The sequence below is a fragment of the Chiloscyllium plagiosum genome, unplaced genomic scaffold (genome assembly GCF_037043375.1).
Source record: "Chiloscyllium plagiosum isolate Xiang-an unplaced genomic scaffold, Cpla_swu_hap1 HiC_scaffold_3, whole genome shotgun sequence".
Lineage (NCBI taxonomy): Eukaryota > Metazoa > Chordata > Chondrichthyes > Orectolobiformes > Hemiscylliidae > Chiloscyllium > Chiloscyllium plagiosum.
In genome coordinates this window covers 162,025,530-162,046,408 of record NW_028270141.1, presented here as the reverse complement: position 1 = coordinate 162,046,408, position 20,879 = coordinate 162,025,530, and the positions used below count along the sequence as shown (strand labels likewise).

The window sequence follows — 20,879 nt, the reverse complement described above, 5'->3', positions numbered from 1 at the left end:
GGGCAGGAGGCTGGGAGACCGGGGGGGTCCAGGGGCAGGAGGCTGGGAGACCGGGGGGCCAGGGGCAGGAGGCTGGGAGACCGGGGCCAGGGGCAGGAGGCTGGGAGACCGGGGGCCAGGGGCAGGAGGCTGGGAGACCGGGGGGGCCAGGGGCAGGAGGCTGGGAGACCGGGGGCACGGGCAGGAGGCTGGGAGACCGGGGGGCCAGGGGCAGGAGGCTGGGAGACCGGGGGCAGGAGGCTGGGAGACCGGGGCCAGGGGCAGGAGGCTGGGAGACCGGGGGGCCAGGGGCAGGAGGCTGGGAGACCGGGGCCAGGGGCAGGAGGCTGGGAGACCGGGGGCCAGGGGCAGGAGGCTGGGAGACCGGGGGCACGGGCAGGAGGCTGGGAGACCGGGGGGGTCCAGGGGCAGGAGGCTGGGAGACCGGGGGGCCAGGGGCAGGAGGCTGGGAGACCGGGGCCAGGGGCAGGAGGCTGGGAGACCGGGGCCAGGGGCAGGAGGCTGGGAGACCGGGGGGGCCAGGGGCAGGAGGCTGGGAGACCGGGGGGCCAGGGGCAGGAGGCTGGGAGACCGGGGGGCCAGGGGCAGGAGGCTGGGAGACCGGGGCCAGGGGCAGGAGGCTGGGAGACCGGGGGGCCAGGGGCAGGAGGCTGGGAGACCGGGGGGCCAGGGGTAGGAGGCTGGGAGACCGGGGGCAGGAGGCTGGGAGACCGGGGGGTTCCAGGGGCAGGAGGCTGGGAGACCGGGGGGCCAGGGGTAGGAGGCTGGGAGACCGGGGCCAGGGGCAGGAGGCTGGGAGACCGGGGCCAGGGGCAGGAGGCTGGGAGACCGGGGGGGCCAGGGGCAGGAGGCTGGGAGACCGGGGCCAGGAGCAGGAGGCTGGGAGACCGGGGGGCCAGGGGCAGGAGGCTGGGAGACCGGGGGCACGGGCAGGAGGCTGGGAGACCGGGGCCAGGAGCAGGAGGCTGGGAGACCGGGGCCAGGAGCAGGAGGCTGGGAGACCGGGGGGCCAGGGGCAGGAGGCTGGGAGACCGGGGGCACGGGCAGGAGGCTGGGAGGCCGGGGGGGCCAGGGGCAGGAGGCTGGGAGACCGGGGGGCCAGGGGCAGGAGGCTGGGAGACCGGGGCCAGGGGCAGGAGGCTGGGAGACCGGGGGGGCCAGGGGCAGGAGGCTGGGAGACCGGGGGCACGGGCAGGAGGCTGGGAGACCGGGGGCACGGGTAGGAGGCTGGGAGACCGGGGGGCCAGGGGCAGGAGGCTGGGAGACCGGGGGGCCAGGGGCAGGAGGCTGGGAGACCGGGGGCACGGGCAGGAGGCTGGGAGACCGGGGGGCCAGGGGCAGGAGGCTGGGAGACCGGGGCCAGGGGCAGGAGGCTGGGAGACCGGGGGGCCAGGGGCAGGAGGCTGGGAGACCGGGGGCATGGGCAGGAGGCTGGGAGACCGGGGGGCCAGGGGCAGGAGGCTGGGAGACCTGGGGGCCAGGGGCAGGAGGCTGGGAGACCGGGGGGCCAGGGGCAGGAGGCTGGGAGAGCGGGGGGCCAGGGGCAGGAGGCTGGGAGACCGGGGGGCCAGGGGCAGGAGGCTGGGAGACCGGGGCCAGGGGCAGGAGGCTGGGAGACCGGGGGGCCAGGGGCAGGAGGCTGGGAGACCGGGGGGCCAGGGGCAGGAGGCTGGGAGACCGGGGGGCCAGGGGCAGGAGGCTGGGAGACCGGGGGGGTCCAGGGGCAGGAGGCTGGGAGACCGGGGGGCCAGGGGCAGGAGGCTGGGAGACCGGGGCCAGGGGCAGGAGGCTGGGAGACCGGGGGGCCAGGGGCAGGAGGCTGGGAGACCGGGGGCACGGGCAGGAGGCTGGGGGACCGGGGCCAGGGGCAGGAGGCTGGGAGACCGGGGGGCCAGGGGCAGGAGGCTGGGAGACCGGGGGCACGGGCAGGAGGCTGGGAGACCGGGGGGCCAGGGGCAGGAGGCTGGGAGACCGGGGGCAGGAGCAGGAGGCTGGGAGACCGGGGGGGCCAGGGGCAGGAGGCTGGGAGACCGGGGGGGCCAGGGGCAGGAGGCTGGGAGACCGGGGGCACGGGCAGGAGGCTGGGAGACCGGGGGCCAGGGGCAGGAGGCTGGGAGACCGGGGGGGTCCAGGGGCAGGAGGCTGGGAGACCGGGGGCCAGGGGCAGGAGGCTGGGAGACCGGGGGGGCCAGGGGCAGGAGGCTGGGAGACCGGGGGCAGGAGACCGGGGTCCAGGACCCAGGTAAAGACCAAGTCACAGAGTCATGGTCATACAGCCTGGAAACAGACCCTTCGATCCAACCAGTCCACACCAACCAAAATCCCAAACTAGAGTATTCCTGCTTGCCTGCTCCTGGCCCATAACCTTTCCCATTCATCTACTTATCCAAATGTCTTTTAAACATTGTAACTGTATCCACATCCACCACTTCCTCAGGAAAATCATTCCACACACAAACCAATCTCTGTGTAACAAAAGTTGCTCCTCATGTTCTTTTTAAATCGTTCGCCTCTCACTTTAAAAATATACCCCCCAGTCTTGAACTCTCCCTGGGGAGAAGACTCTTGCTATTCTGCTTATCTATACCCCTTATTATTTTATAATAAATCTCAACCTCCTACGTTCCAGTGAAGAAAGGTCCCAGCCTATATATCTCCATTCCCAGCAATATCGTGGTAAATATTTTCTGAACCCTCTCCAGTTTAATAATATCCTTTGTACAACATGGTGACTAGAACTGGACACAGTGTTCCAGAAAAGAGCTGACCAACATCCTGTACAACCGCAACATGACATCCCACCTCCCTATACTCAAAGCTCTGGGAAGTGAAGGTGAGCATGCTAAACGCTTCCTGTCTACTTGTGACGCAAACTTCAAAACATTATGTTCATGAATCCCTGGGTCTCTCTGTTTAACAATGCTACCCAGGGCCCTACCATTAATAGTATAAGATTCACCAAAATGCAATACCTCCATTATTCAAATTCAACTCCATCTGCCCTTCCTCAGCCCATTGACCCAAATGATCACAATCTGGTTGTAATCTGAGATAACCTTGTTCATTATTCACTATACCACTAATCTTGGTGTCATCTGCAAACTTACTAACTATTCCTCCTATATACTCATCCAAATCGATTTATATAAATGACCATCAACAGAGGACCCAGCACCGATCCTTGACGCATACCACGGGTCACCAACCTCCAGTCTGAAAAACAGCCCTCCACCACCACCCTCTGTCTCCTATTGTTCAGCCAGTTCTGTATCCGATTAGCAAGCTCACCCTGAATCCCATGTGACCTAACTTTCCATGGATTTTAGTAAAGTCTTTGACAAGGTTCCGCACGGTAGACTAATTAGTAAACAACATCTCCAGCTCTGCCCTCATCAATCCTTTTGGTCACAAAACGAGAACAGAAGAGACGCACAGCACAGGAACAGACCCTCCGGCCTTCCCAAGCTGATCATCTTGCCCTAACGAAACTCGAAACAAACCTTCTGCCCCTACTGGGTCAGTCTCCCTCTATCCCCTTCCTATTCACGGAACCATCCAGATGCCCCTTAAATGTCCCCAACCTGCCTGCTTCCACCACCTCTTCCGGCAGTGGGTTCCACGCTCCCACCACTCTTGTGTGAAAAACTTCCCTCCCACATCTCCCTTAAACTTTCCCCTTCTCACCTTGAACCTGTCCCCCCTTGGAATTGAAACTCTCCTGGGAAAAAGCCCCTGACTATACACTCTATCTATTCCTGTCATAACATTGTCGACCTCGATATGATCTCCCTTCAGCCTCCAGTGAAAATAATCCCAGTCTGTTTAACCTTTCCTCATTGGCCAATGCCCTTGAGACCAGGCGACACCCTGGTGAACCTTCTCTGCACTCTCTGCAAAGCTTCCACTTCCTTCTGGTCGTGTGGTGACCAAACCCACACAGCACTCCACATGCAGCCTCACAAGGGTTTTTATAAAGCTGCAACATGGTTTGCCAACTCTGGGCTCCCTCCCCCGGCTGATGAAGGCAAGCATACACATATGTCTTCTGCATCACCTTGGCTACGTGTTCACTTCCTCAAAAAAGTCAGTCATGTTTGTGGGACATGATTTCCCTCACACAAAATCGTGCTGACTAATCACTAATCACTCACTAATCAAAGAAATGGAAAGCCGATCTTTCAGAATTACCTCTAACAACATATCCACCCAGTGGTATCAGACTCAAAGGCTGTAGTTCCCAAGCTTCCCCTTACAGCCTTCATTAAACAAAGGTCCAATGTTAGCAGCCTCCAGACTTCCAGCCCCTTACCAGTGGTTATAGAGTCAGTCACTGGGATAGGGTACTTCCAATTTGGCACCACATGAGGCAAGAGCCCTGTAAGAAAACGGAGGGGCAGTTCCACAGGGGATCACAGATTAAATAACACTGGGTACAGTACTGGGGTGGGGACAGGGCTGTCACTGTATAACACTGGGGTACAGTACTGGGGTGGGGACAGGTCTGTCACTGTATCACACTGGGGTACAGTACTGGGGTGGGGACAGGTCTGTCACTGTATAACACTGGGGTACAGTACTGGGGTGGGGACAGGTCTGTCACTGTATAACACTGGGGTACAGTACTGGGGTGGGGACAGGTCTGTCACTGTATAACCCTGGGGTACAGTACTGGGGTGGGGACAGGTCTGTCACTGTATAACACTGGGGTACAGTACTGGGGTGGGGACAGGTCTGTCACTGTATCACACTGGGGTACAGTACTGGGGTGGGGACAGGTCTGTCACTGTATAACACTGGGGTACAGTACTGGTGGGGACAGGTCTGTCACTGTATCACACTGGGGTACAGTACTGGGGTGGGGACAGGTCTGTCACTGTATAACACTGGGGTACAGTACTGGGGTGGGGACAGGTCTGTCACTGTATCACACTGGGGTACAGTACTGGGGTGGGGACAGGTCTGTCACTGTATCACACTGGGGTACAGTACTGGGGTGGGGACAGGTCTGTCACTGTATAACACTGGGGTACAGTACTGGGGTGGGGACAGGTCTGTCACTGTATCACACTGGGGTACAGTACTGGGGTGGGGACAGGTCTGTCACTGTATAACACTGGGGTACAGTACTGGGGTGGGGACAGGTCTGTCACTGTATCACACTGGGGTACAGTACTGGGATGGAGACAGGTCTGTCACTGTATAACACTGGGGTACAGTTCTGGGGTGGGGACAGGTCTGTCACTGCATAACACTGGGGTACAGTACTGGGGTAGGGACAGGTCTGTCGCTGTATAACACTGGGGTACAGTACTGGGGTGGGGAAAGATCTGTCACTGTATAACACTGGGGTACTGTACTAGGGTGGGGACAGGTCTGTCGCTGTATAACACGGGTGGGGACAGATGTGTCACTGTATACCACTGGGGTACTATACTGGGGTGGGGACAGGTCTGTCACTGTATAACACTGGGGTACAGTACTGGGGTGGGGACAGGTCTGTCACTGTATAACACTGGGGTACAGTACTGGGGTGGGGACAGGTCTGTCACTGTATCACACTGGGGTACAGTACTGGGGTGGGGACAGGTCTGTCACTGTATAACACTGGGGTACAGTACTGGGGTGGGGACAGGTCTGTCACTGTATAACACTGGGGTACAGTACTGGGGTGGGGACAGGTCTGTCATGGTATAACACTGGGGTACTGTACTAGGGTGGGGACAGGTCTGTCACTGTATAACACGGGTGGGGACAGGTGTGTCACTGTATAACACTGGGGTACTGTACTGGGGTGGGGACAGGTCTGTCACTGTATAACACTGGGGGACAGTACTGGGATGGAGACAGGTCTGTCACTATATAACACTGGGGTACAGTACTGGAGTGGGGACAGGTCTGTCACTGTATAACACTGGGGTACAGTACTGGGATGGAGACAGGTCTGTCACTGTATAACACTGGGGTACAGTTCTGGGGTGGGGACAGGTCTGTCACTGCATAACACTGGGGTACAGTACTGGGGTAGGGACAGGTCTGTCGCTGTATAACACTGGGGTACAGTACTGGGGTGGGGAAAGATCTGTCACTGTATAACACTGGGGTACTGTACTAGGGTGGGGACAGGTCTGTCGCTGTATAACACGGGTGGGGACAGATGTGTCACTGTATACCACTGGGGTACTATACTGGGGTGGGGACAGGTCTGTCACTGTATAACACTGGGGTACAGTACTGGGGTGGGGACAGGTCTGTCACTGTATAACACTGGGGTACAGTACTGGGGTAGGGACAGGTCTGTCACTGTATAACACTGGGGTACTGTACTGGGGTGGGGACAGGTGTGTCATTGTATAACACAGGGGTGGGGACAGGTATGTCACTGTATAACACTGGGGTACTGTACTGGGGTGGGGACAGGTGTGTCATTGTATAACACAGGGGTGGGGACAGGTCCGTCACTGTATAACACTGGGGTACAGTACTGGGGTGGGGACAGGGCTGTCACTGTATAACACTGGGGTACAGTACTGGGGTGGGGACAGGTGTGTCACTGTATAACACTGGGGTACAGTACAGGTGGGGACAGGTCTGTCACTGTATAACACTGGGGTACAGTACTGGGGTGGGGACAGGTGTGTCACTGTATAACACTGGGGTACAGTACTGGGGTGGGGACAGGTCTGTCACTGTATAACACTGGGGTACAGTACAGGTGGGGACAGGGCTGTCACTGTATAACACTGGGGTACAGTACAGGTGGGGACAGGGCTGTCACTGTATAACACTGGGGTACAGTACTGGGGTGGGGACAGGTCTGTCACTGTATAACACTGGGGTACAGTACTGGGGGGACAGGTCTGTCACTGTATAACACTGGGGTACAGTACTGGGGTGGGGACAGGTCTGTCACTGTATAACACTGGGGTACAGTACTGGGGTGGGGACAGGTCTGTCACTGTATAACACTGGGGTACAGTACAGGTGGGGACAGGGCTGTCACTGTATAACACTGGGGTACAGTACTGGTGGGGACAGGGCTGTCACTGTATAACACTGGGGTACAGTACTGGTGGGGACAAGGCTGTCACTGTATAACACTGGGGTACAGTACTGGTGGGGACAAGGCTGTCACTGTATAACACTGGGGTACAGTACTGGGGTGGGGACAGGGCTGTCACTGTATAACACTGGGGTACAGTACTGGTGGGGACAAGGCTGTCACTGTATAACACTGGGGTACAGTACTGGGGTGGGGACAAGGCTGTCACTGTATAACACTGGGGTACAGTACTGGGGTGGGGACAGGTCTGTCACTGTATAACACTGGGGTACAGTACTGGGGTGGGGACAGGTCTGTCACTGTATAACACCGGGGTACAGTACTGGGGTGGGGACAGGTCTGTCACTGTATAACACTGGGGTACAGTACTGGGGTGGGGACAGGGCTGTCACTGTATAACACTGGGGTACAGTACTGGGGTGGGGACAGGTCTGTCACTGTATAACACTGGGGTACAGTACTGGGGTGGGGACAGGTCTGTCACTGTATAACACCGGGGTACAGTACTGGGGTGGGGACAGGTCTGTCACTGTATAACACTGGGGTACAGTACTGGGGTGGGGACAGGGCTGTCACTGTATAACACTGGGGTACAGTACTGGGGTGGGGACAGGTCTGTCACTGTATAACACTGGGGTACAGTACTGGGGTGGGGACAGGTCTGTCACTGTATAACACCGGGGTACAGTACTGGGGTGGGGACAGGTCTGTCACTGTATAACACTGGGGTACAGTACTGGGGTGGGGACAGGGCTGTCACTGTATAACACTGGGGTACAGTACTGGGGTGGGGACAGGTCTGTCACTGTATAACACTGGGGTACAGTACTGGGGTGGGGACAGGTCTGTCACTGTATAACACTGGGGTACAGTACTGGGGTGGGGACAGGGCTGTCACTGTATAACAACGGGGTGGGGACAGGGCTGTCACTGTATAACACTGGGGTACAGTACTGGTGGGGACAGGTCTGTCACTGTATAACACTGGGCTACAGTACTGGGGTGGGGACAGGTCTGTCACTGTATAACACTGGGGTACAGTACTGGGGTGGGGACAGGGCTGTCACTGTATAACACTGGGGTACAGTACTGGGGTGGGGACAGGTCTGTCACTGTATAACACTGGGGTACAGTACTGGGGCGGGGACAGGTCTGTCACTGTATAACACAGGGGTACAGTACTGGTGGGGACAGGTCTGTCACTGTATAACACTGGGGTACAGTACTGGGGTGGGGACAGGGCTGTCACTGTATAACACTGGGGTACAGTACTGGTGGGGACAGGGCTGTCACTGTATAACACTGGGGTACAGTACTGGGGTGGGGACAGGGCTGTCACTGTATAACACTGGGGTACAGTACTGGTGGGGACAGGGCTGTCACTGTATAACACTGGGGTACAGTACTGGTGGGGACAGGGCTGTCACTGTATAACACTGGGGTACAGTACTGGTGGGGACAGGTCTGTCACTGTATAACACTGGGGTACAGTACTGGGGTGGGGACAGGGCTGTCAATGTATAACACTGGGGTACAGTACTGGTGGCGACAGGGCTGTCACTGTATAACACTGGGGTACAGTACTGGTGGGGACAGGTCTGTCACTGTATAACACTGGGGTACAGTACTGGTGGGGACAGGTCTGTCACTGTATAACACTGGGGTACAGTACTGGGGTGGGGACAGGTCTGTCACTGTATAACACTGGGGTACAGTACTGGGGTGGGGACAGGGCTGTCACTGTATAACACTGGGGTACAGTACTGGTGGGGACAGGGCTGTCACTGTATAACACTGGGGTACAGTACTGGGGTGGGGACAGGGCTGTCACTGTATAACACTGGGGTACAGTACTGGTGGGGACAGGTCTGTCACTGTGTAACACTGGGGTACAGTACTGGGGTGGGGACAGGGCTGTCACTGTATAACACTGGGTACAGTACTGGGGTGGGGACAGGGCTGTCACTGTATAACACTGGGGTACAGTACTGGGGTGGGGACAGGGCTGTCACTGTATAACACTGGGGTACAGTACTGGGGTGGGGACAGGTCTGTCACTGTATAACACTGGGTACAGTACTGGGGTGGGGACAGGGCTGTCACTGTATAACACTGGGGTACAGTACTGGTGGGGACAGGGCTGTCACTGTATAACACTGGGGTACAGGACTGGTGGGGACAAGGCTGTCACTGTATAACACTGGGGTACAGTACTGGTGGGGACAGGGCTGTCACTGTATAACAACGGGGTACAGTACTGGGGTGGGGACAGGGCTGTCACTGTATAACACTGGGGTACAGTACTGGGGTGGGGACAGGTCTGTCACTGTATAACACTGGGGTACAGTACTGGGGTGGGGACAGGGCTGTCACTGTATAACACTGGGGTACAGTACTGGGGTGGGGACAGGGCTGTCACTGTATAACACTGGGGTACAGTACTGGTGGGGACAGGGCTGTCACTGTATAACACTGGGGTACAGTACTGGGGTGGGGACAGGGCTGTCACTGTATAACACTGGGGTACAGTACTGGGGTGGGGACAGGGCTGTCACTGTATAACACTGGGGTACAGTACTGGTGGGGACAGGTCTGTCACTGTGTAACACTGGGGTACAGTACTGGGGTGGGGACAGGGCTGTCACTGTATAACACTGGGTACAGTACTGGGGTGGGGACAGGGCTGTCACTGTATAACACTGGGGTACAGTACTGGGGTGGGGACAGGGCTGTCACTGTATAACACTGGGGTACAGTACTGGGGTGGGGACAGGTCTGTCAATGTATAACACTGGGTACAGTACTGGGGTGGGGACAGGGCTGTCACTGTATAACACTGGGGTACAGTACTGGTGGGGACAGGGCTGTCACTGTATAACACTGGGGTACAGTACTGGTGGGGACAGGGCTGTCACTGTATAACACTGGGGTACAGGACTGGTGGGGACAGGGCTGTCACTGTATAACACGGGGGTACAGTACTGGTGGGGACAGGGCTGTCACTGTATAACACGGGGGTACAGTACTGGTGGGGACAGGGCTGTCACTGTATAACACTGGGGTACAGTACTGGTGGGGACAAGGCTGTCACTGTATAACACTGGGGTACAGTACTGGTGGGGACAGGGCTGTCACTGTATAACACTGGAGTACAGTACTGGGGTGGGGACAGGGCTGTCACTGTATAACACTGGGGTACAGTACTGGTGGGGACAGGGCTGTCACTGTATAACACTGGGGTACAGTACTGGGGTGGGGACAAGGCTGTCACTGTATAACACTGGGGTACAGTACTGGTGGGGACAGGGCTGTCACTGTATAACACTGGGGTACAGTACTGGTGGGGACAGGGCTGTCACTGTATAACACTGGGGTACAGTACTGGGGTGGGGACAGGTCTGTCACTGTATAACACTGGGTACAGTACTGGGGTGGGGACAGGGCTGTCACTGTATAACACTGGGGTACAGTACTGGTGGGGACAGGGCTGTCACTGTATAACACTGGGGTACAGTACTGGTGGGGACAGGGCTGTCACTGTATAACACTGGGGTACAGTACTGGTGGGGACAGGGCTGTCACTGTATAACACTGGGGTACAGGACTGGTGGGGACAGGGCTGTCACTGTATAACACTGGAGTACAGTACTGGGGTGGGGACAGGGCTGTCACTGTATAACACTGGGGTACAGTACTGGTGGGGACAGGGCTGTCACTGTATAACACTGGGGTACAGTACTGGGGTGGGGACAAGGCTGTCACTGTATAACACTGGGGTACAGTACTGGTGGGGACAGGGCTGTCACTGTATAACACTGGGGTACAGTACTGGTGGGGACAGGGCTGTCACTGTATAACACTGGGGTACAGTACTGGGGTGGGGACAGGTCTGTCACTGTATAACACTGGGGTACAGTACTGGGGTGGGGACAAGTCTGTCACTGTATAACACCGGGGTACAGTACTGGGGTGGGGACAGGTCTGTCACTGTATAACACTGGGGTGCAGTACTGGGGTGGGGACAGGTCTGTCACTGTATAACACTGGGGTACAATACTGGGGTGGGGGACAGGTCTGTCACTGTATAACACTGGGGTACAGTACTGGGGTAGGGACAGGTCTGTCACTGTATAACACTGGGGTGCAGTACTGGGGTGGGGACAGGTCTGTCACTGTATAACACCGGGGTACAGTACTGGTGGGGACAGGTCTGTCACTGTATAACACGGGGGTACAGTACTGGTGGGGACAGGGCTGTCACTGTATAACACGGGGGTACAGTACTGGTGGGGACAGGGCTGTCACTGTATAACACTGGGGTACAGTACTGGTGGGGACAAGGCTGTCACTGTATAACACTGGGGTACAGTACTGGGGTGGGGACAGGTCTGTCACTGTATAACACTGGGTTACAGTACTGGGGTGGGGACAGGTCTGTCACTGTATAACACTGGGGTACAGTACTGGGGTAGGGACAGGGCTGTCACTGTATAACACTGGGGTACAGTACTGGTGGGGACAGGTCTGTCACTGTGTAACACTGGGGTACAGTACTGGGGTGGGGACAGGTCTGTCACTGTATAACACTGGGTACAGTACTGGGGTGGGGACAGGGCTGTCACTGTATAACACTGGGGTACAGTACTGGTGGGGACAGGGCTGTCACTGTATAACACTGGGGTACAGTACTGGGGTGGGGACAGGGCTGTCACTGTATAACACTGGGGTACAGTACTGGGGTGGGGACAGGGCTGTCACTGTATAACACTGGGGTACAGTACTGGTGGGGACAGGTCTGTCACTGTGTAACACTGGGGTACAGTACTGGGGTGGGGACAGGTCTGTCACTGTATAACACTGGGTACAGTACTGGGGTGGGGACAGGGCTGTCACTGTATAACACTGGGGTACAGTACTGGGGTGGGGACAGGGCTGTCACTGTATAACACTGGGGTACAGTACTGGGGTGGGGACAGGTCTGTCACTGTATAACACTGGGTACAGTACTGGGGTGGGGACAGGGCTGTCACTGTATAACACTGGGGTACAGTACTGGTGGGGACAGGGCTGTCACTGTATAACACTGGGGTACAGTACTGGTGGGGACAGGGCTGTCACTGTATAACACTGGGGTACAGGACTGGTGGGGACAAGGCTGTCACTGTATAACACTGGGGTACAGTACTGGTGGGGACAGGGCTGTCACTGTATAACAACGGGGTACAGTACTGGTGGGGATAGGGCTGTCACTGTATAACACTGGGGTACAGTACTGGTGGGGACAAGGCTGTCACTGTATAACACTGGGGTACAGTACTGGGGTGGGGACAGGTCTGTCACTGTATAACACTGGGTTACAGTACTGGGGTGGGGACAGGTCTGTCACTGTATAACACTGGGGTACAGTACTGGGGTAGGGACAGGGCTGTCACTGTATAACACTGGGGTACAGTACTGGTGGGGACAGGTCTGTCACTGTGTAACACTGGGGTACAGTACTGGGGTGGGGACAGGTCTGTCACTGTATAACACTGGGTACAGTACTGGGGTGGGGACAGGGCTGTCACTGTATAACACTGGGGTACAGTACTGGTGGGGACAGGGCTGTCACTGTATAACACTGGGGTACAGTACTGGGGTGGGGACAGGGCTGTCACTGTATAACACTGGGGTACAGTACTGGGGTGGGGACAGGGCTGTCACTGTATAACACTGGGGTACAGTACTGGTGGGGACAGGTCTGTCACTGTGTAACACTGGGGTACAGTACTGGGGTGGGGACAGGTCTGTCACTGTATAACACTGGGTACAGTACTGGGGTGGGGACAGGGCTGTCACTGTATAACACTGGGGTACAGTACTGGGGTGGGGACAGGGCTGTCACTGTATAACACTGGGGTACAGTACTGGGGTGGGGACAGGTCTGTCACTGTATAACACTGGGTACAGTACTGGGGTGGGGACAGGGCTGTCACTGTATAACACTGGGGTACAGTACTGGGGTGGGGACAGGGCTGTCACTGTATAACACTGGGGTACAGTACTGGTGGGGACAGGGCTGTCACTGTATAACACTGGGGTACAGGACTGGTGGGGACAAGGCTGTCACTGTATAACACTGGGGTACAGTACTGGTGGGGACAGGGCTGTCACTGTATAACAACGGGGTACAGTACTGGGGTGGGGACAGGGCTGTCACTGTATAACACTGGGGTACAGTACTGGGGTGGGGACAGGGCTGTCACTGTATAACACTGGGGTACAGTACTGGGGTGGGGACAGGGCTGTCACTGTATAACACTGGGGTACAGTACTGGGGTGGGGACAGGGCTGTCACTGTATAACACTGGGGTACAGTACTGGTGGGGACAGGGCTGTCACTGTATAACACTGGGGTACAGTACTGGGGTGGGGACAGGGCTGTCACTGTATAACACTGGGGTACAGTACTGGGGTGGGGACAGGTCTGTCACTGTATAACACTGGGGTACAGTACTGGGGTGGGGACAGGGCTGTCACTGTATAACACTGGGGTACAGTACTGGAGTGGGGACAGGTCTGTCACTGTATAACACCGGGGTACAGTACTGGTGGGGACAGGTCTGTCACTGTATAACACCGGGGTACAGTACTGGGGTGGGGACAGGTCTGTCACTGTATAACACTGGGGTACAGTACTGGGGTGGGGACAGGTCTGTCACTGTATAACACTGGGGTACAGTACTGGGGTGGGGACAGGGCTGTCACTGTATAACACTGGGGTACAGTACTGGGGTGGGGACAGGTCTGTCACTGTATAACACCGGGGTACAGTACTGGGGTGGGGACAGGTCTGTCACTGTATAACACCGGGGTACAGTACTGGGGTGGGGACAGGTCTGTCCCGGTATAACACTGGGGTACAGTACTGGGGTGGGGACAGGTCTGTCACTGTATAACACCGGGGTACAGTACTGGTGGGGACAGGTCTGTCACTGTATAACACTGGGTACAGTACTGGGGTGGGGACAGGGCTGTCACTGTATAACACTGGGGTACAGTACTGGGGTAGAGACAGGTCTGTCACTGTATAACACTGGGGTACAGTACTGGTGGGGACAGGGCTGTCACTGTATAACACGGGTACAGTACTGGGGTGGAGACAGGGCTGTCACTGTATAACACTGGGGTACAGTACTGGTGGGGACAGGGCTGTCACTGTATAACACTGGGGTACAGTACTGGGGTAGAGACAGGTCTGTCACTGTATAACACCGGGGTACAGTACTGGGGTGGGGACAGGTCTGTCACTGTATAACACTGGGGTACTGTACTGGGGTGGGGACAGGTCTGTCGCTGTATGACACTGGGGTACAGTACTGGGGTGGGGACAGGTCTGTCACTGTATAACACTGGGGTACTGTACTGGGGTGGGGACAGGTCTGTCGCTGTATGACACTGGGGTACAGTTCCGACGAGGATGTGTCACTAGTGAGAGTTTGTGGTCAGTATTGTCCCCTGTGATCTGCTCTTGCAGCCGCTGCATTGATCCAGTGAGTCCGGTTCAGTTTCTGGGGCATTGTAATCGCTCAATGTTGCTGTCAAATCCAGTCTCGATTCTGTGACCCTGTCTCCCCGTGACCCTGTCTCCCCGTGACGCTGTCTCCCCGTGACCCTGTCTCCCCGTGACCCTGTCTCCCCATGACCCTGTCTCCCCGTGACCTTGTCTCACTGTCTCCCCGTGACCCTGTCTCCCCGTGACCCAGTCTCGCTATCTCCCCATGACCCTGTCTCCCCGTGACCCTGTCTCACTGTCTCCCCGTGGCCCTGTCTCCCCGTGACCCTGTCTCCCCGTGACCCTGTCTCCCCGTGACCCTGTCTCCCCGTGACCCTGTCTCCCCGTGACCCTGTCTCCCCCTGATCCTGTCTCGTGACCCTGACTCCCCGTGACCCTGACTCCCCGTGACCCGACTCCCCGTGACCCTGTCTCCCCGTGGCCCTGTCTCCCCGTGGCCCTGTCTCCCCGTGGCCCTGTCTCCCCGTCTCCCAGTGACCCCGTCTCCCCGTGGCCCCGTCTCCCCGTGGCCCCGTCTCCCCGTGCCCCCGTCTCCCCGTGGCCCCGTCTCCCCGTGGCCCCGTCTCCCCGTGGCCCCGTCTCCCCGTCTCCCCGTGGCCCCGTCTCCCCGTGGCCCCGTCACCCCGTGGCCCCGTCTCCCCGTGGCCCCGTCTCCCCGTGGCCCCGTCTCCCCGTGGCCCCGTCTCCCCGTGACCCCGTCTCCCAGTGACCCCGTCTCCCCGAGACCCCGTCTCTCCGTCTCCCAGTGAACCTGTCTCCCCGTGACCCTGTCTCCCCGTGACCCTGTCTCCCCGTGACCCTGTCTCCCCGTGACCCTGTCTCCCCGCGACCCTGTCTCCCCGCGACCCCGTCTCCCCGCGACCCCGCGACCCCGTCTCCCCGCGACCCCGTCTCCCCGCGACCCCGTCTCCCCGCGACCCCGTCTCCCCGCGGCCCCGTCTCCCCGCGACACTGTCTCCCCGTGTCCCCGTATCCCGGTGACCCCGTCTCCCAGTGACACTGTCTCCCCGTGACCCCGTCTCCCCGTGACCCCGTCTCCCCGTGACCCCGTGTCCCTGTCTCACTGTCTCCCCCGTGGCCCTGTCTCCCCCGTGGCTTTGTCTCCCCGTGACCCCGTGACCCCGTCTCCCCGTGACCCCGTGACCCCGTCTCCCCGTGACCCCGTCTCCCCGTGACCCCGTCTCCCCGTGACCCCGTCTCCCCGTGACCCTGTCTCCCCGACTCCCTGTGACCCTGTCTCCCCGCGACCCCGTCTCCCCGCGACCCCGTCTCCCCGCGACCCCGTCTCCCAGTGACCCTGTCTCCCCGACTCCCTGTGACCCTGTCTCCCTGTGACCCTGTCTCCCCGTGACCCTGTCACCCCGTGACCCTGTCACCCCGTGACCCTGTCTCCCCGTGACCCTGTCTCCCCGTGACCCTGTCTCCCCGTGGCCCTGTCTCCCCGTCTCCCTGTGACCCCGTCTCCCCGTGACCCTGTCTCCCCGTGTCCCTGTGACCCTGTCTCACTGTCTCCCCGTGGCCCTGTCTCCCCGTGGCCCTGTCTCCCCGTCTCCCAGTGACCCCGTCTCCCAGTGACCCCGTCTCCCAGTGGCCCCGTCGCCCCGTCTCCCCGTGGCCCCGTCTCCCCGTGGCCCCGTGGCCCCGTCTCCCCGTGACCCCGTCTCCCCGAGACCCCGTCTCCCCGTCTCCCAGTGACCCTGTCTCCGTGACCCTGTCTCCCCGTGACCCTGTCTCCCCGCGACCGTCTCCCCGCGACCCCGTCTCCCCGCGACCCCGTCTCCCCGACTCCCTGTGACCCTGTCACCCCGTGACCCTGTCACCCCGTGACCCTGTCACCCCGTGACCCTGTCTCCCCGTGACCCTGTCTCCCCGTGGCCCTGTCTCCCCGTGGCCCTGTCTCCCAGTGACACTGTCTCCCCGTCTCCCAGTGACCCCGTCTCCCGGTGACCCCGTCTCCCGGTGACCCCGTCTCCCCGTGACCCCGTCTCCCCGTGACCCTGTCTCCCCGACTCCCTGTGACCCTTTGACCCTGTCTCCCCGTGACCCTGTCTCCCCGTGGCCCTGTCTCCCCGTGGCCCTGTCTCCCCCGTGGCCCTGTCTCCCCGTGGCCCTGTCTCCCCGTGGCCCTGTCTCCCCGTGGCCCTGTCTCCCCGTGGCCCTGTCTCCCCGTGGCCCTGTCTCCCCGTGGCCCTGTGACCCTGTCTCCCCGTGACCCTGTCTCCCCGTGACCCCGTCTCCCCGTGACCCCGTCTCCCCGTGACCCCGTCTCCCCGTGACCCCGTCTCCCCGTGACCCCGTCTCCCCGTGACCCTGTCTCCCCGTGACCTTGTCACCCCGTGGCCCCGTCTCCCCGTGACCCTGTCTCCCCGTGGCCCTGTCTCCCCCGTGGCCCTGTCTCCCCCGTGACCCTGTCTCCCCCGTGGCCCTGTCTCCCCGCGACCCTGTCTCCCCGCGACCCCGTCTCCCCGCGACCCCGTCTCCCCGCGACCCCGTCTCCCCGCGACCCCGTCTCCCCGCGACCCCGTCTCCCCGCGACCCCGTCTCCCCGCGACCCCGTCTCCCCGCGACCCCGTCTCCCCGCGACCCCGTCTCCCCGCGACCCCGTCTCCCCGCGACCCCGTCTCCCCGCGACCCCGTCTCCCCGTGACCCTGTCTCCCCGTGACCCTGTCTCCCCGTGACCCTGTCTCCCAGTGACACTGTCTCCCCGTCTCCCAGTCTCCCTGTCTCCCCGTGGCCCTGTCTCCCCGTGGCCCTGTCTCCCAGTGACACTGTCTCCCCGTCTCCCGGTGACCCCGTCTCCCAGTGACACTGTCTCCCCGTCTCCCAGTCTCCCCGTCTCCCAGTCTCCCCGTCTCCCAGTCTCCCCGTGACCCCGTCTCCCCGTGACCCCGTCTCCCCGTGACCCCGTCTCCCCGTGACCCCGTCTCCCCGTGACCCCGTCTCCCCGTGGCCCCGTCTCCCCGTGGCCCCGTCTCCCCGTGGCCCCGTCTCCCCGTGGCCCCGTCTCCCCGTGGCCCTGTCTCCCCGTGGCCCTGTCTCCCCGTGACCCTGTCTCCCCGTGACCCTGTGGTTATTGATTGGCTGGTGTTGTTTTTTTTCAGGGTTATGGTGAGTCATGGATCAGGGATTCCTGGCTCTGTCCCTGAGCGTGATGGCTGGATAAAGCATCAGCGTGTGGAGTCCTTCCTGAGCCCAGGTTCGCTGCAGGTCTCTGTGTACAGTGGCCGGCCTGGCCTGCTGCCATGTCGGAGCCTGAGTGCCTCTCCACGGATCGGGACATTGAGCAGGACTGACAGCCCGTCGCCATGCCGACGCAGGAGGATGAACACTACATTGTCAGGAAATAGTGTGAGGGCCCCGGCTCTCTCTCCGGTTGGAGCCAGTGTTCACCAGAGCAGAGCCCGAAGCCAGGCTCCTGTTACCAAAGGCAGACCACTGGCTGCTGGAGGCCAGCAAGCTGCAAGATAATGGACAAGGGTCTCAACCCAGGCACTGTCAGCCTCAGGTTACACAGCACCATCTCACAGCTATCAGCATCGAACTGTCCAACACAGCCACCCGGGCTCAGCACCTCATACACACACAGAAATGCACACACAGACAGACACACATACACAGACACACACACACAGACATGCACACAGACACACACACAGACAGACAGACACACATACACAGATATGCACACAGACACGCACACAGAGACAGACAGACAGACACACACACACATGCACACAGACACGCACACAGACAGACAGCACAATCTCACAGCTATCAGCATATAACTGTCTGACACAGCAAACTGGGCTCGGCACCTCACACACACATACACATACACACACACACACACAGAAAGACACACACACAAACTGAGACAGACGTGCACACACTGAGACAGATACACATACACACAGAGACACACACATATACACAGACACACATACACATACAGACACACACAGAGACACACACATAGAGACACACATATACAGAGACACACACACACACATCCCTCTACTTTCAGGCCGAGAGTAACACAGGAAAGACAGTCCCTCATTCTGGAGCAAATAGATGTGCACTCATTGTCCGTACCAACACTGCAAAATAGCTCCATCTAAGCAACACAAGACACCAAATATCCTTCACCTACAACAGCATGAACTGTGGAGAACATGTGTTCTCATTCACAGAGGGGATTCTGGGACTGAGAGAACTCATTCAGAGAGAGAGAGAGGGTCCAGGGGAATGGGACTGAGAGAGAGAGGGTCCAGGGGAATGGGACTGAGGGAGAGAGGGCATCCAGGGGAAAGGGACTGAGTGAGAGCTCATTCAGAGAGAGAGGGTCCAGAGGAGTGGGACTGAGAGAGAGAGGGTCCAGGGGAATGGGACTGAGGGAGAGAGAGGGTCCAGGTGAATGGGACTGAGAGAGAGAGAGGGTCCAGGGGAATGGGACTGAGGGAGAGAGAGGGTCCAGGTGAATGGGACTGAGAGAGAGGGTCCAGGGGAATGGGACTGAGGGAGAGAGAGGGTCCAGGGGAATGGGACTGAGAGAGAGAGGGTCCAGGGGAATGGGACTGAGAGAGAGAGGGTCCAGGGGAATGGGACTGAGAGAGAGAGAGAGGGTCCAGGGGAATGGGACTGAGGGAGAGAGAGAGGATCCAGGGGAATGGGACTGAGGGAGAGAGAGGGTCCAGGGGAATGGGACTGAGGGAGAGAGAGGGTCCAGGGGAATGGGACTGAGGGAGAGAGAGGGTCCAGGTGAATGGGACTGAGAGAGAGGGTCCAGGGGAATGGGACTGAGGGAGAGAGAGGGTCCAGGGGAATGGGACTGAGGGAGAGAGAGAGGATCCAGGGGAATGGGACTGAGGGAGAGAGAGGGTCCAGGGGAATGGGACTGAGGGAGAGAGAGAGGATCCAGGGGAATGGGACTGAGGGAGAGAGAGGATCCAGGGGAATGGGACTGAGGGAGAGAGAGAGGATCCAGGGGAATGGGACTGAGGGAGAGAGAGAGGGTCCAGGGGAATGGGACTGAGGAAGAGAGAGGGTCCAGGGGAATGGGACTGAGGGAGAGAGAGAGAGGATCCATGGGAATGGGACTGAGGGAGAGAGAGAGGATCCATGGGATTGGGACTGAGGGAGAGAGAGGGTCCAGGGGAATGGGACTGAGGGAGAGAGAGAGGATCCAGGGGAATGGGACTGAGGGAGAGAGAGGGTCCAGGGGAATGGGACTGAGGGAGAGAGAGAGGATCCAGAGGAATGGGACTGAGGGAGAGAGAGGGTCCAGGGGAATGGGACTGAGGGAGAGAGAGAGGATCCAGGGGAATGGGACTGAGGGAGAGAGAGAGGGTCCAGGGGAATGGGACTGAGAGAGAGAGCACTCCCCCTCACTTTGTGTAACTTTGTGAATTGTGCCTTGTTTGTTCTTCACACTGCTATCCATTCGCTGTTGCTGCTCTGCCCACTCACTTGGTTCACTCTGTGAGCTGCCGAGCTGTGTGAAGGAACATTGTTCCCAGTTTGTCCCGAGCTCTCTTGGGTTCTGGGTCTGAGGCAGCTGCTGCTGGTTATTACTTGTGATGGGCAGAGGCTGGAATGCCAGGGAGCTGGAATGGGAACACCGTGTTGGCACTGAGTCTGGCATGGTCTGTGCTCCTGGTCTTGAGTGGCCCAACTGTGTTCTTTCCACTTCCCTTCCTTCCTGTGCCCAGACACGAGGAGAACAACTTGCTACAGGTTTGGGTCAAAGATCGCAATTTGATCAGGGGTTTGCAAAGAACATACCTGAATATTCCTTGACGATATAAATGAAGCAGCTACCTTCCTGTTTACACATTGCCAATAGAATGTAAAAACAATGGGAAATAATATATTCTGCATGACACTTGTATCAGCTGGGAACCAGAACACGGCATGTATCGTTTAATTCCTCAAACATGCACAGGAAGCCGGGAGTGACTCCTCATCCTGCTGAAGGTGTGAGCAATCGCAGCGTCTCTGCACACTGCCTTGATTCACTTCTCTTTGGAAGACAGGAGCTCACTCCGACTTCCCTCAGCTTCGCTTTGTATTCTTGCGAAGGCAGCAGTAATTAATCCAGGAAGGAGCAATTGCTCCCATGTACTTTTTCTGCACATTTCAAATCTCAGCATTTTAATCCAGAATTGCTGGCATCGAACATTTGGTTAATATTAAACAAATCAGATTGCTTGCTTCTGAGTTTTCAGGGCCCGCTGTCAGCGATTACTTTCTGTAAAGCTTTGGTG

General features: G+C 58.7%; 1 protein-coding gene across 1 annotated transcript in view; it reads left to right on the top strand.

Moving 5' to 3' along the window:
• LOC122545850 (tau-tubulin kinase 1-like) overlaps nucleotides 1-20,842 on the top strand; it is a 129,007-nt gene extending 108,165 nt beyond the window's left edge. The window contains exon 5 of the mRNA XM_087984829.1: nucleotides 17,718-20,842. Coding sequence (XP_087840955.1) covers nucleotides 17,718-18,084 — 367 coding nt within the window. The 3' untranslated portion in view covers nucleotides 18,085-20,842. The remainder of the gene's footprint in view (nucleotides 1-17,717) is intronic.
• The last annotated feature ends 37 nt before the right edge of the window (nucleotides 20,843-20,879 follow it).